The 14,201-nt window shown below is 44.4% G+C and overlaps 1 protein-coding gene across 1 annotated transcript; it reads right to left on the bottom strand.

The window, feature by feature from the left end:
• Positions 1-6,397: 6,397 nt before the first annotated feature.
• On the bottom strand, positions 6,398-9,092 carry LOC123141278 (uncharacterized). The gene is made up of 3 exons (XM_044560456.1): positions 8,926-9,092; positions 7,531-8,656; positions 6,398-6,569 (listed from the first exon to the last, which is right to left on the bottom strand). Exon 2 carries the CDS (start codon positions 8,652-8,654, stop codon positions 7,596-7,598), a length of 1,059 nt encoding a protein of 352 aa, XP_044416391.1. The 5' UTR covers positions 8,655-8,656; positions 8,926-9,092; the 3' UTR covers positions 6,398-6,569; positions 7,531-7,595.
• Between the last annotated feature and the right edge of the window lie 5,109 nt (positions 9,093-14,201).

Raw genomic sequence — 14,201 nt, 5'->3', positions numbered from 1 at the left:
CAGGGAACTTGAAGTGGCGGCACCCTTCTTCTCCCACATGGCGAGGGAGCGGCCGGAGCGTGGTGGACGGCGGCGCCCTTCTTCTCCGACACGCCAAGGGAGCGGCCGGAGTGCGGCGGACATCAGAGCGTCCTCCACAGGAACGGGCGCGGCGCGGTGAGGTGGTGGCGCCGGGGAGTAGCGGCGAGGATTCATAGCTGTGGGGAGGAAGCACACCGAACCAGTAGCGGCGAGGATTCATAGCTGTGCTTGGCTCCGAACCAGTTGACCAGTCAGAAAGGGTAAAATAGTCCAAAATATTATGACTTGTGTGCCCAGGCTTGAAAAAGAAGAAAAAAACTCAGTTTGTGTCATTTTATCCAGCTATGAATTCAAAAGTGTGTTGTTTAATCCAATAAAAAGAAAGGTGTTCCATTGGATCAAAGTACGAGAAAAAGTGTGCCATTTTATCAAATTGCTCCTAAACTCCTGGAGCTACCGATCTGTTCGGCGCGGCAACTTCTCGCAGGCAGCGATCGATGAGGCCAAAAGGCCAGAAGGTGCTTATTCGGCCCATTTTAGCAAGCCTCCTTTCTCTTCGGCATGGGCATACGTGGGCTACTGTGAAATGAATTCGATTTTTTTTCTTCAGAGACACGAACGAGGTACTCGAGGAGGCAGAGAAGGAGGTCGGGGACAAGCTCGTCGACGCAGCCTGCGTGCTCCGGTCGTTGGGGACGGCGGGGTCGATCTCCGGTCGGGGACGGCTTCGAAGAACTTCGGTCGGCGCGGCGGGGAAGAGCTCCTGTCGGGGACGGCGGGGAAGAGCTCCGGTCGGGGACGGCGGGGTCGAGTTCCGGTCAGAAGGGAGGCGGAGGAGGGCGAGCGCGGCGGTGGGGAGGGCGGTCGCCGGTTCCCGCGCCGGTTGGGTGGTCGTGGCGGCGCGCTAGGGTTCGTCGCGAGCGTGGAAGGGAACAGGGGAGCAGTGGATCGAGTCGAGGGAGGAGACGAGCGCTGCCTCGAAGCGGTACCTACGGTCACTTCACGGTGGCAATCAGTTGTAAACTGAGCCAACTCTCGCTTCCCAGTTTTCATGGAGCCAGCTTTTTCAAGCTCTGCGACTCCGTCAATTTTGCATGTAGTCCAGAGCCAGCTTCTCGGCCCAATAACCAGGATTGGAACCGTTCGGCTGGACTCCGAGGCTGGATACGAGGATTTCAGAAGGCAGAGGGCTCCTGAACACGCCCTTAGTTTAAGCAGCAGTATTTCCAGAGCTTGAGCAAGCACACTCACCTGAAAGGGCGCTACGATGCGATCACCTCTGTCGGCATCCCCCTTGCACTCGTTGCATCGAGCCTATTCATGATTGTAAGTTTGGAGCTTTGTCTGTTCATGATCATGATTGTAACTCATCCGCAAAAAAATCATGATTGTAACTGTTTTTTCTGTTCTTGTCTCCGTTTAGCTTGTGACTTGTATCTTGTTGTGTGAACAGGGTCGTGGTGTCTACAACACGTCTCACGGAATCGGGAAAAAGCAGTGACCGTCAGTGGCTTTGTTGTTGGCTCAGTACTTTGACATGGGAGCCGTTATGTGAAAGGATTTTGCTGTTCGAAGGTTATGAGCCCGTGGCATGTTTTTTAGTTGCACAAATAATAATGCTATCAAAGTTCCATCTCTGGATGCATTTCTAATTCTCGTTTCGTTGGTTTTTGTGGGCACCTGATGTCAGCGAACCGATGCTGAACTGACAGCAACAATGTTCAACTATCGGCAATGTCGCTATGTGTTCTCTTTCAACCCGTGGTATACTCGGACAAGTCTTTCAAAGGATCATGGTGTATTTTATGTTTCAGTTTTGATATGAATGCAAGCTAGTTCATGCACATTTCAAGCTGAAGCCCTGTTGGGCCCGGTTCAGTCTTGCATGAGCCGGTGGACACGTGGGGCCAGCACGCATAATTGCATAATAGTGCGTAGCAAAATGTATTTTATAATCTTTTTTAAACAAACTACAACAGAGTCCCATGAACAACTACAGCAGATAATAACAACGATACATCAGTAACACAGATCTATTGCCGGAGTCATCCACTTGAGTATTGTAATACCGCGAGAGTAGATATTTGTATCCCGTTTTGCGGTCATTTGTCTTAAACCTTCTCTTTTAATCAATAAAAATGGTAAATTTTTTGTCTTGTTTCAAAATAATAATAATCTAGAGCTCCTTGTCATCGTCTTCATCATCATCGTGGTCGTCGTCATACTCAACGAAGGCCTGTCCCGTGGCATATCGTCGGCGTCGTCCTCTTCATACTCAACAAAAGCCTGTCCCGTGGCTTCATACTGCCGAAGGATGTCTTCCTCGCAGTCCCGCGCCGCCTGCAGGGACTTGAAGAGGGAGACAGCAGAACGGCGATAAGCCTCGCGGAACTCAGGGTTGAGTGTGGTCAAGCTGTCGATAAGCTCGTGGTCAACCGGGCGGATGGGCTTGCGGGGCGGGAGCGCCATGAGCGAGTAGATGCACTTCTGGCTGACCAGCTCCATCTTCTTCCCATTCTTGAAGACGATCACTCTCCCCTCGTCGCTGGCTCCAGCCTCCGGCGCCTTCTCGACTACCGTCACCGCAGGCTTCGATTCCGCGAGATCCGACTTGCTGGAGTCCATCGCCTCCTTGATCTACCTTCCTTCACCTCTCTCCAAGCTAAAGCTATCTATGGATTGTCTGTTGGATTGTGGTGAACATAGAGCGGGGGCGGGGTTATTTATCGCCTCTCATCCTGGTACCGAGTCGGCCGGGATCGCGGGTCTCTGAATTCAGGTACGTTCTCTGTCTCCGATCCGGCTCGGGAGTCCCGAGTGCGCACGCCCCGGCGATAACCTCTTTTTTTTGAGGAAACGCCCGGTGATAACCAGCCCTGGACCCTGACCTCGGCCGTTGTAGATGGGCCAACTGGGCCTAGCGCCATATACCCCTCCAAAAGAAATTGCAATATTTTTTTGAGATGAAAAAAAACACAGGAAACACATGATTGAGATGTCACATGTCGTGAAATCCTGTGGGATGCTAAAACACAGGAATCTTGCAATAAGTGTTAAAATGGATGGTGCACGGGGAAAGAACACAGGAGCTTTAGAGGATCGAGAAGAGAGAATAGGGAGATAGTGTGTGAAGATGCATTGGGCTTCTCCAAAGAAAAATTAAAAGAGATTTGAGCTCATGTCCATATACCTATGGAATGTGAACCAATCTGTGGTTGGATGGTTAGAGGGACTGTGATATCCCCAGACCAGCAGGGTTCAAGTCCTGGTGCTTGCATTTATTCCTGGATTTATTTCAGCATTTTCGATGATGCGCATTCAGTGAGAGGAGACGTTCCCGTCGACGACGAAGTGCCTACGGTGACTTCGTAAATTTCGAGATGATATGCTGGCTCAGTCTTTCAAAGGTGCTCATAGGGGTAGGGTGTGCGTGTGTACGTTCATAGGGGTGAGTGTATGTGCGTGTATATGAGCGCTTGCGTCTGTACTGTGTTAAAAAAAATAACCATGGAATGATAGGAAATTCCATAAGAATTTAGGAACTCCAATCCTATGATTCAAAGGTTTTCCTTAGGATTCAAATCCAAAATTCCACAAAAATCCTCCAATCCAAAGAGAGCCTTAACAGCTTATACTCTGAGTGATAGTGTACACCAGTAAAATTGGCCAAACCGACAAAACGTTTTCCTGGTTTCGATAGGTTCACAAGGTTCTAAACAGGTCATTCGGTTTCCTTTCTTTCGTGTTGCTTATCTACTGTTTACTTATTATTATGGGTTTTTTGTTTTATTATTTATATTTTGCTCATTATTGTTTTTAGGGTTTTCTTTTTAATATTTCTTTTATTTTGGGTTTTCTTTTCTTTTAAAAAAGTACATGTTTTAAACCAAAAAATGACCACTGAGTTTTAAAAATGTCCATGAAAGTTTAGAAAAATGTTATGGTGTTAAAAAAATGTTTGCCATTTCAAATATGGTTCAAGATTTTTTTCGTAAAAAGTGGCCATGGTTCTTTAATATGTGCAAACGAGAAAAGCCTGAAAGAAAAGAAAACCACACCAGAAACCGGGGACGCTCTGTAACAAATGCTTGCACTGAGAAGGTGAAAGTACTCAGGTGTCGCCTAAAGGGGTGAATGTGCGCTTTATACACTTTTACGATTTGGCTTTATCCTAATGAAAATAAACTAGGTGAATACTTTTCAAGCACAAATCCTAAATATACAAGCTCAACTAAGTGCATCAACAACTTATTCTAAACAAGCTATGCACTTAAGGAAACTAAGAATCACAAGTAGGCAATACAAGTTTACAGAGATATGAAAATGAATGATAGAAGCAAGCACAAGTAAGCAATGCAAGCTTACGCAAGTTATATCACAAGATATGACTACTAATGATACAAGCTACTAGCAATTTATATTAGGCAGAGGGAGTACTTCTTTTATTACTCTTCATGGCAGGCAACTCTGAGGTGACTTGCTTTTTTTATTCGGGTCATATAGTATCTGATGGCGTCTCAATAAGCCATTAGCTATTATGAGGTGTTGAAGATAGCAAGGTAATTAGTTAAAATAACTGCAGATGGTAATTAAGCAATAACATATGCTATGAACTAACTTAGTGAAATCCATTTATTTTTGGGTACTTACTTAATCCCTGTTTTTCTCCTTAATCTTTTCACCTTTACATTTTCAAATCTGCTTGACAAGTGAGGAAAAAAGCTTATAGGTTAAACAATGTTTTCAAGTGTTCATCACTACAGATTGACCTAGGAAGTGAAGATTGAACTATATCAGGCCTTGTTCGGTTACACCCCTCCACAAGAGGATTGGAGGGGACTTGGGGAGGTTTTGACTTGTAGAGGATTAAATCCACTTCAATCCCTGCCAAATTCCTCTCAACCGAACACAGCCTCAAGGGGGCATGGCGTGGATATCTTAGCTCTCAGTTCTGGATCACCATGCCACTGCATTCTATAAATCAAATTTTGTTTAGTTGTTCCCCTGGTGATCTTGTTTGTTGTGGTTGGTGCTTCAGGTTTATTCCTCCTCCCCTCTTTCACCAGATTTCCCCAATATGGTCGTTTCACACAGCCAAGATATGTAAAGCTACAGGAGGGTGCGATTGGCTATGTTGATGTGCTTGTTTTTCCTATATGCAGGTTTGCCTTAATTTATTTGATCTATCATGTCATTGCATTTTGCAGGTCCAGGTTTAAATATAACATGTCCTACCCTATAATAATGCTACTCTGTCTACTCTAGGATCACCCTAATTAGTTGATGAATAGATAAATTCATATATCTAACATGTCATCTGCTGCTTGATATTGTTGCTGGTACGTTTAAACGTACAGCTTGTTACTCATCATGACATGATAATGTGTTCTGCCATGCCCTCACTCCTTTTCTCTCCCAACAGTACTTTCAGTGCAGTACACAGAGGACAACCTGAAGAAATATATCCACCAAGATGATGATACCTTCCCAGTCAAGCTTGGAGACGGCAATGTGGGCTGCGATCATGGTTTCGCAACCACACAAACATCCAGGAAAGCTATGTATAGGTTTTCGGCACATGACTTTGTTTTCGTTCCATGACAAATTAAGAGTATGTTGGGCCAACAAAAAAGTAAATTAAGAGGCGGAGGCAAGTGAGAGTGTATGGGTGTGTTCCCGCAAACAAAAAAAAGAGAGTATGGGTGTGAATTACGGAAATTGGCTATGATCCTAGGTGCATATAGACCCATGTCTAAATACACATTTTGAAAATTTGACAAATTTCGAACAAAAATTCCGTGTATATATCCGGACATTCTATGTGCGTGCACAAAGTTTTCGGTAAAAAACGAGGTTTTTTGTGGCTTGTGTAAAAAAGTCAATTTCGGATGCTTCATTATAACTATTCACGAGGCATTTCTTTATCTTTTTTACACAAGCCACAAAAAACGTCGTTTTTCACCGAAACTTTGTGCACTAGAATGTCCAGATATACCCACCGGATTTTTATTCCGAATTTTTCAACTTTTCAAAATGTGTATTTAGACAATGGGTGCATATGCACCTAGGAGCCAAAACACCGTTGTGAATTAGACGTTCTTCGTTGGAATGTAGTATAGCTCACTTGAACCGAACATACCATTGGTAGCTTAGTATCTCTGGTACCAACTGAGCACTGAATAGTCTGAACTGAATACTTAGTTCACTAGAACGGGCCTAGTTCTTCCCTTGGTTAAAATTTTGGATGATAGAGAGAGCGGTGCTAGTTCATCTCTGATACGAGCAGAGTACTGAACTTCGAAGCGAGCTAGTGAACCGAGCACACAATAAAGCAGCGAGTAGAACACATACTCCAGATCAAACTATAGCCAGAAACCGCAGGCAACCATATCCACAAACAGAAGTAACATAATCCACTTTTTTGTTGAAAATAACTATGCTGATAAATCTACAGAACATATCTTCTAATCAGTCCCACATTCGCACAAAGACTTGAACTCATGAGCCAAAAAGCACTTGAGATTGACAGCATGCTCCTGCACTCTATCCTGCAGTATGAACATATGATACACTCATTAGGCTCAGTTAAGCAAAAAAAAAGCATAAATGCAACTTCTTTGCATAAGTGTCAGTTCTCAAGTTAATAAATCTAGTTTTGTACGATTGTAGGCCTTAAAATTTTAAGGAAGCTGCCATTCATATCAACATATATAGGTTGGCAGATTGCATCCCCTTTACCAAACCAGACCCTTAACACCACATCAGGGAAAATGAAACTCGGGTTAGAGTGAATAGTGTTGCTTTTATCTTAGGAACCCGAGAAAAAGGAAAAATCACATTCTGTACAACATGTGCTGGCATCCACAGGAGCATGTCAGATTCACACCTTGGCTACTACATGTGTGAAAAAAATAAGATTCTGAATCCAGTGTGTGGAACTTTCCAATGGAAAACCGTACAGTTATGAGCAGCATCAACACTTCAACAGTCATATCAAATAATAATGGAAGGATTGCCCTGATGCACATCTATAAAATATTTAAAATGGATCGTGGCACAAATCAATTGAAAATGAAGATGTCATGATATTTGCTCGCCTATGTGTTACAGAAAATGGAACTATATTTCGACGAATACCAACAACAGAAAATCTGGATGTCTCGTCGGTAACTGAACTTAGAAACTGTACAACATTATCATCACACAATGATCTCATCAGATACCCTAGCAGAACTCTGACAGATAAATTAATTAATAGGACTAGCACGCATGATGAAAACTTCCAATTGTTAAAGGAAATGCAACAAAATTAATCGTAGCACATCCACATAAAACAAGCATGTATATACTACATATTCATAAAACCTCTATTTTCACCAAGTTTGCATATATATAAGATGGTATTCGATATATTGGTACAAATTAATATCCAGATTCAGTCAAGCATACACACATAGCCATTGGCTAGCAAGAAGAAACAGAGTTGAAGGCAAAGGCAGCATCACTTACATGGAGGCAATTGAGTGCCAAGTTTAGCCACTTCCTTCTTCAACCACAAACCACGGAGTCTTGATTCATATATAGCATAGAAAAAACTCTCGACTTGATGCATCCTTCAAAACATCGGAGGCAAGGACCTTGATCTCGTCGGATACATCATCCATGCCATGCAACACCTCCATGCACCTTGAGATTGAGTATTGTTGTCCTTGATTTGATGCTTTCTGTTCCATGGTTTCTTCAGTGCTTAGTATCGATGTGATGCCCTTATATTTCTTCTTGGGTCTTCCACCTTGTGATCCACCATTTCCACTCCCTGATTTGGCATGATCTTCACTTTTTTGCTCGAAGGAAAGTAATGGGGCCTCGTCATCATCATTGTCAATAACAGGATTTGTAACCGAGGGCGTGTTCTTCACAGAGGTAGTTGCCCTCCTGAACGATAATGGGGCCTTGACATCATACTTGTCAAACAAAGTAGGATTCGCAACCGAGGGCCAGTCCTGCACAGAGGTACTTGCCCTCTCGAAGGATAACAAGGGCCCATGTTCTTCACCAGCACTCCTGAAGGATAATGGGGCACAAATATCAGGATTCATAAATGAGTGCCTGTTCTTGACAGAGGTAATTGCCCTCTTGAAGGATAACCCGGGCCCATGTTCTTCACCATCCCTCCTAAAGGATAATGGGGCATTGTCACCAATGTTGCCGAAAATATCAGGATTCACAAATGAGCGTTTGTTCTTCAGTACAGAGGTACTTGCCCTCTTGAAGGATAACCAGGGCCCATGTTCTTCGCCAGCCCTCCTGACGGATAATGGGGCATTGTCACCAATGTTGCCGAAAGTATCAGGACTCACAAATGAGCGCCTGTTCTTCAGTACGGAGATACTTGCCATCTTGAAGGATAACTGGGGCCCATGTTCTTCACCAGCCCTCCTAAAGGATAATGGGGCATCGTCACCAATGTTGCCGAAAATATCAGGATTCACAATGGAAGGTATGTCTTTCACAGTACTGACAGTCGTATTTGCCCTCTCGAAGGATAATGGGGCCTTGCCCTCATCATCATCACTGTCCAAAAAAGCAATTGCCACCTGGGAGGTTTCTTCTGCAGATCGGGAAGTAGACATACCTGCGAGTTCAGCTCAGCCGTGTGAGCAAACAGCAGGTGAAACACTCTACCAATTCGGAACAAACGTACTAGTACAAGGCACGAGGATGGATCAAGAAATAGAGCAGCTCGTGTACACATCGCATCGTCTGAGGGGTGACGGCTAAACCGTGACCGAATTAGGGTTTGCGTCGTCTTGGTGAATCAAAACAGCGGCTACGCATAGGGCTAATCCTTTCCGCCGCAATCATAGCCCATTTTGCTAGATAGAGGGAGAGAGAGAGACGCACCTAGGTGCCGGGACGCGTCCGCTGTCAGCCCCGGAGCCGAGCAGAGCTGGGCGTCGCGTATCACGTGTCACGCTCGCCCTTCGGCAAGACGGCGGCGGGTAGGGGTGGGTGGATCCGGCTTGCCTACTACTCCCACGTCATCCTACGGCTGTTTTTTTTTCTTTTTCTTTTTCTAATCTAACCATCTCCCTTCTGATTTTAAGGGGGTGAGGCCGGTCTTTATTTTGTTCCAATCAAATCAAGCCACGTACACGGGAGCACGGATGGGCACACACCGGGGGAGCATGCAAGTCTCGTCCTGAGTGGAGGGGGGAGCTAGGGCTCAACGCTGATCTGTCTGGTCTGCTTCTCGACCAAGACGGTTCATATTTTGGTGGGCGCAGGAGCGCTACTCTGCGCCGGTCGACCGGCCAGAGCGCTGGAACGGTCCCCTCCCGAACCGTAGGATTATGTCACTATCAGGGCGTCTTGTTAAAAGTGATCTAAACGTTCTTATATTTCTCTACGAAGGGAGTATTAGAACTGTGTGTCTCTTATTTACAAAAAATGTGTCTCTGAAAGAGTCATTAGCAACAATAAAATTTTTAAACTCCGACAATGGTTTAGTGGCTTACGGGTGTTTACAACGTAGCGACTTCGTCAATCTCAAGATGATGTGCCGGCTCAATCTCTCGGAGGTGCTCATAGGGATAGGGTGTGCATGTGTGCGTTTATAAAGGTGAGTGTATGTGCGTATATATGAGCATATGTGTCTGTACTGTGTTAAAAAAGAGGGAAGGGAGGGTTTGTGCGCTATCAACCTTGATATGCGTAAAGCTTATGATAGGGTTGAGTGGTCTTTTTTGAAGGATATTATGCTAAACCGAGTTTCCTGATAATTGGGTAAATTATGCAATGTGTATCCACTATTGAATACCGGACTCGGTTTAATATGAAAGAAAGCGAGAGTTTCAAGCCTGCGAGGTTTATGATAGGGAGATCCCTTATCTACTTATTTGTTTCTATCATGTACGGAGCATCCGCCTACTCTATTGATGCACGCAGAGGAGAATGGAAAAAAAATCGTGTGTGCAGATGCCCCACAATCACCAATCTTCTCTTCTCTAATGATTCATGAGGGCTAATATGCACAATGCTAACACTTTGAAGTCAAATTTGGATTTATATTGTGTTGCTTGGGGGCAAATGGCTTAGGGTGTGTTTCGTTGCAAAGTATTCTCAATGTATTTCAAGAATACTACAATTTATTTAAAAACTATGGTTTTAAATACTTTCAGGTGTTTGGATCTAATAAAAATTATAGTATTATAAACTATAGTATCCACGGAACTGTAGTTCTTTTGCAATACTAAATAAAGAGGTTGGGACCTCTTTTTAAAAACTGAGAAACGCAACAAAGGCCTTGTGTAGTGTTGGCTTACTGCAACACTATATACTTTTGATTGCCAAACATACACTATTTTTGCAATACTTAAAAAAATTATTGGTTTCATAAACTACCGCATTCATTATCATTGGTATAAAAACAATAGTATCAAAATACTGAGGTTTGAATAAGACATTGCTTCCAAACAGAGCCTTACTATCCTTTTTAGTCCAATACAAGCGTCGAGGTTAGAGAACAAATCTGTACCACTTTGAATATCTTGACCCTGGCCCTTGGTGGCAGATACTTAATGTTGGGTTGGATAAAACTGATTGTTTTCCAGTATTTGATTGATCATATTATTATGAAAATCAATGGTAGGAAGGAAAAAATATTATTTGTTGGAGGGAAGGAAATTCTTCTTAAGTATCTTGTTCAAGCTATCTCCACCTATGCTATGTCGGTCTTTAAAATTTATAAAAATGATTTGCAAAGTAATTATTGATGTGATGTCGCATTTTTGGTGGTGGTGGGGGGGGGGCGAGGACAACCAGAGGAGGATAGATTGGGTAGCTTGGTGGAAAATGAATGTCCAATGAATCAAGGAGGGATGGGCTTTCGTGGTATTCACTATTTCAATATGGCGATGCTGGCAAACAGGCTTGGCGTCTCCTTGAGAATCCAGACTCTTTATGTGCTACTATATTGAGAGTAAATACTTTTCTAATGGCGATTTACTGAATGCGAAAGTACTCTTTAAGCACCATGAATACAAATCACAAAGCATGATGTAGGGTATTACCTCATCCCGGGGGTTCGAACCTTGGTAGCCACCTTGTGCGAACTCCTCTCTAGTACTTCTGGCTGAGTTCACCACCCTACCGAGGGTATTGGCATTTTTGCAAACCGTCACTCCCCATGATCACCATCGGCGAGCCAGTGGATGCGCCTCGCTTCCTGGCACTAGTGCCCAGTGGCGGAGAGGGGGCTCCTGGTGCCTAATCTTCGACTAGTAGATATGTTGGGGTTTTAGTCCTCACTGGGGCAACGCTTATTCTTTGTGCCAGTCTTTCGGGCTCCGATCCTCCTCAAGTTCGGCAGCAGAGGGACGAATTATATGAATTAGACAAAGTCCGGCATAGATTACTGATAGTTCCTTGGGGCACCAAGGTTAGGATTTCTCGTTGTGTGTACGTGGCGACAAGATTTAGTGTTAGGTTCTTCAGATTGATTCAAGAGTTCAATGGCGACAATTGTGGCTCTGTGGCACCGGTCCTTAGGGGCACGCACACGAAAACTTCTCGCCTGTCATCGACAAGGTCAGACCGACTTCGGTGTGGGGGGTGACAACAGTGCTTTGGTGGCTCGTCCTGACGGCGGTAGTGGTTGTTTGGTGGTCCAGGGACCCCCAATGTATTTTTTATTATGTTTGGGGTGCTTTGTAATTCTGGTGAACTTTTATAATAGATTTGAATCCTATCCATAAAGGTGAAACTTCTAAAAATTTAAAAGGCACTTGATACGTCTCCAATGTATCTATAATTTTATTATTATTCCATGATGTTTTATTATCAATCTTGGATGTTTTATAATCATTTTATATCATTTTTTGGTACTAACCTATTGACATAGTGCCAAGTGCCAGTTGCTGTTTTTTTCATGTTTTTTACATCGCAGAAAATCAATACCAGACGGAGTCCAAATGCCACGAAACTCCACGATGATTTTTTATGAGCTAGATGGAAGATGTTGGGGCCTGGTTGCACTTGGGGGAGTCCCGAGGAGGGGACAACCCACCAGGGCGCGCCAGGAGGCCCAGGCGCGCCCTAGTGGGTTGTGCCTGTTGGGGAACGTAGTATTTCAAAAAAATTGCCTACGATCACGCAAGATCTATCTAGGAGAAGCATAGCAACGAGCAGGGAGAGTGTGTTTACATACCCTCGTAGACCGAAAGCGGAAGCATTTCGAAACGCGGTTGATGTAGTCGAACGTCTTCGCGATCCAACCAATCCAAGTACCGAACGCACAACACCTCCGCGATCTGCACACGTTCAGCTCGGTGACGTCCCTCGAACTATTGATCCAGTTGCCGAGGGAGAGTTCCGTCAGCACGACGGCGTGGTGACGGTGATGATGAAGTTACCGGCGCAGGGCTTCGCCTAAGCACTATGACAATATGACCGAGGTGTGTAACTGTGGAGGGGGGCACCGCACACGGCTAAGACAAATCTTCGGTGTCTTTGGGGTGCTCCCCTCCCCCGTATATAAAGGAGTGAGGGAGGAGGCGGCCGGCCTAGGGGGCGTGCTACCTCTTGAGCACTGCGTTGGTTTTCCCTTCAAGAGGAAAGGGTGATGCAGTAAAGTAGCGTAAGTATTTCCCTCAGTTTTTGAGAACCAAGGTATCAATCCAGTAGGAGGCCACACACGAGTCCCTCACACCTACACAAACAAATAAATCCTCGCAACCAACGCAATAAAGGGGTTGTCAATCCCTTCACGGTCACTTACGAGAGTGAGATCTGGTAGATATGATAGGATAATATTTTTGGTATTTTTATGATAAAGATGCAAAGTAAAATAAAAGGCAATAAAAATAACTAAGTGTTGGAAGATTAATATGATAGAAAATAGACCCGGGGGCCATAGGTTTCACTAGAGGCTTCTCTCGAGAGCATAAGTATTACGGTGGGTGAACAAATTACTGTTGAGCAATTGACATAATTGAGCATAGTTATGAGAATATCTAGGTATGATCATGTATATAGGCATCACGTCCGAGACAAGTAGACCGACTCCTGCCTGCATCTACTACTATTACTCCACACATCGACCGCTATCCAGCATGCATCTAGAGTATTAAGTTCATAAGAACAGAGTAATGCTTTAAGCAAGATGACATGATGTAGAGGGATAAACTCATGCAATATGATATAAACCCCATCTTGTTATCCTCGATGGCAACAATACAATACGTGCCTTGCTGCCCCTACTGTCACTGGGAAAGGACACCGCAAGATTGAACCCAAAGCTAAGCACTTCTCCCATTGCAAGAAAGATCAATCTAGTAGGCCAAGCCAAACTGATAATTCGAAGAGACTTGCAAAAATAACCAATCATACATAAAAGAATTCAGAGAAGATTCAAATATTGTTCATAGATAAACTTGATCATAAACCCACAATTCATCGGTCTCAACAAACACACCGCAAAAGAAGATTACATCGAATAGATCTCCACAAGAGAGGGGGAGAACATTGTATTGAGATCCAAAAAGAGAGAAGAAGCCATCTAGCTAATAACTATGGACCCGAAGGTCTAAGGTAAACTACTCACACATCATCGGAGAGGCTATGGGGTTGATGTAGAAGCCCTCCGTGATCGATGCCCCCTCCGGCGGAGCTCTGAAAAAGGCCCCAAGATGGGATCTCACGGGTACAGAAGGTTGCGGCCGTGGAATTAGGTTTTTGCCTCCATATCTGGTAGTTTGGGGGTACGTAGGTATATATAGGAGGAAGAAGTACGTCGGTGGAGCAACGTGGGGCCCACGAGGGTGGAGGGCGCGCCCAGGGGGGTAGGCGTGCCCCCTACCTCGTGCCCTCCTGGTTGATGTCTTGACGTAGGGTCCAAGTCCTCTGGATCACGTTCGTTCCGAAAATCACGTTCCCGAAGGTTTTATTCCGTTTGGACTCCGTTTGATATTCTTTTTCTGCGAAACTCTGAAATAGGCAAAAAACAGCAATTCTGGGCTGGGCCTCCGGTTAATAGGTTAGTCCCAAAAATAATATAAAAGTGTATAATAAAGCCCAATAATGTCCAAAACAGAATATAATATAGCATGGAACAATCAAAAATTATAGATACGTTGGAGACGTATCAAGCATCCCCAAGCTTAATTCCCGCTCGTCCTCGA

Source organism: Triticum aestivum, chromosome 6D, assembly GCF_018294505.1.
Source record: "Triticum aestivum cultivar Chinese Spring chromosome 6D, IWGSC CS RefSeq v2.1, whole genome shotgun sequence".
Taxonomy (NCBI): domain Eukaryota; kingdom Viridiplantae; phylum Streptophyta; class Magnoliopsida; order Poales; family Poaceae; genus Triticum; species Triticum aestivum.
Note: the sequence above shows the minus strand (reverse complement) of the source record. Positions and strands in the feature narration are given on the sequence as shown.

Bases quoted from the DNA above. Each gene is read 5' to 3' on its own strand.
- LOC123141278 (XM_044560456.1), bottom strand. From the start codon at position 8,654: ATGTCTACTTCCCGATCTGCAGAAGAAACCTCCCAGGTGGCAATTGCT.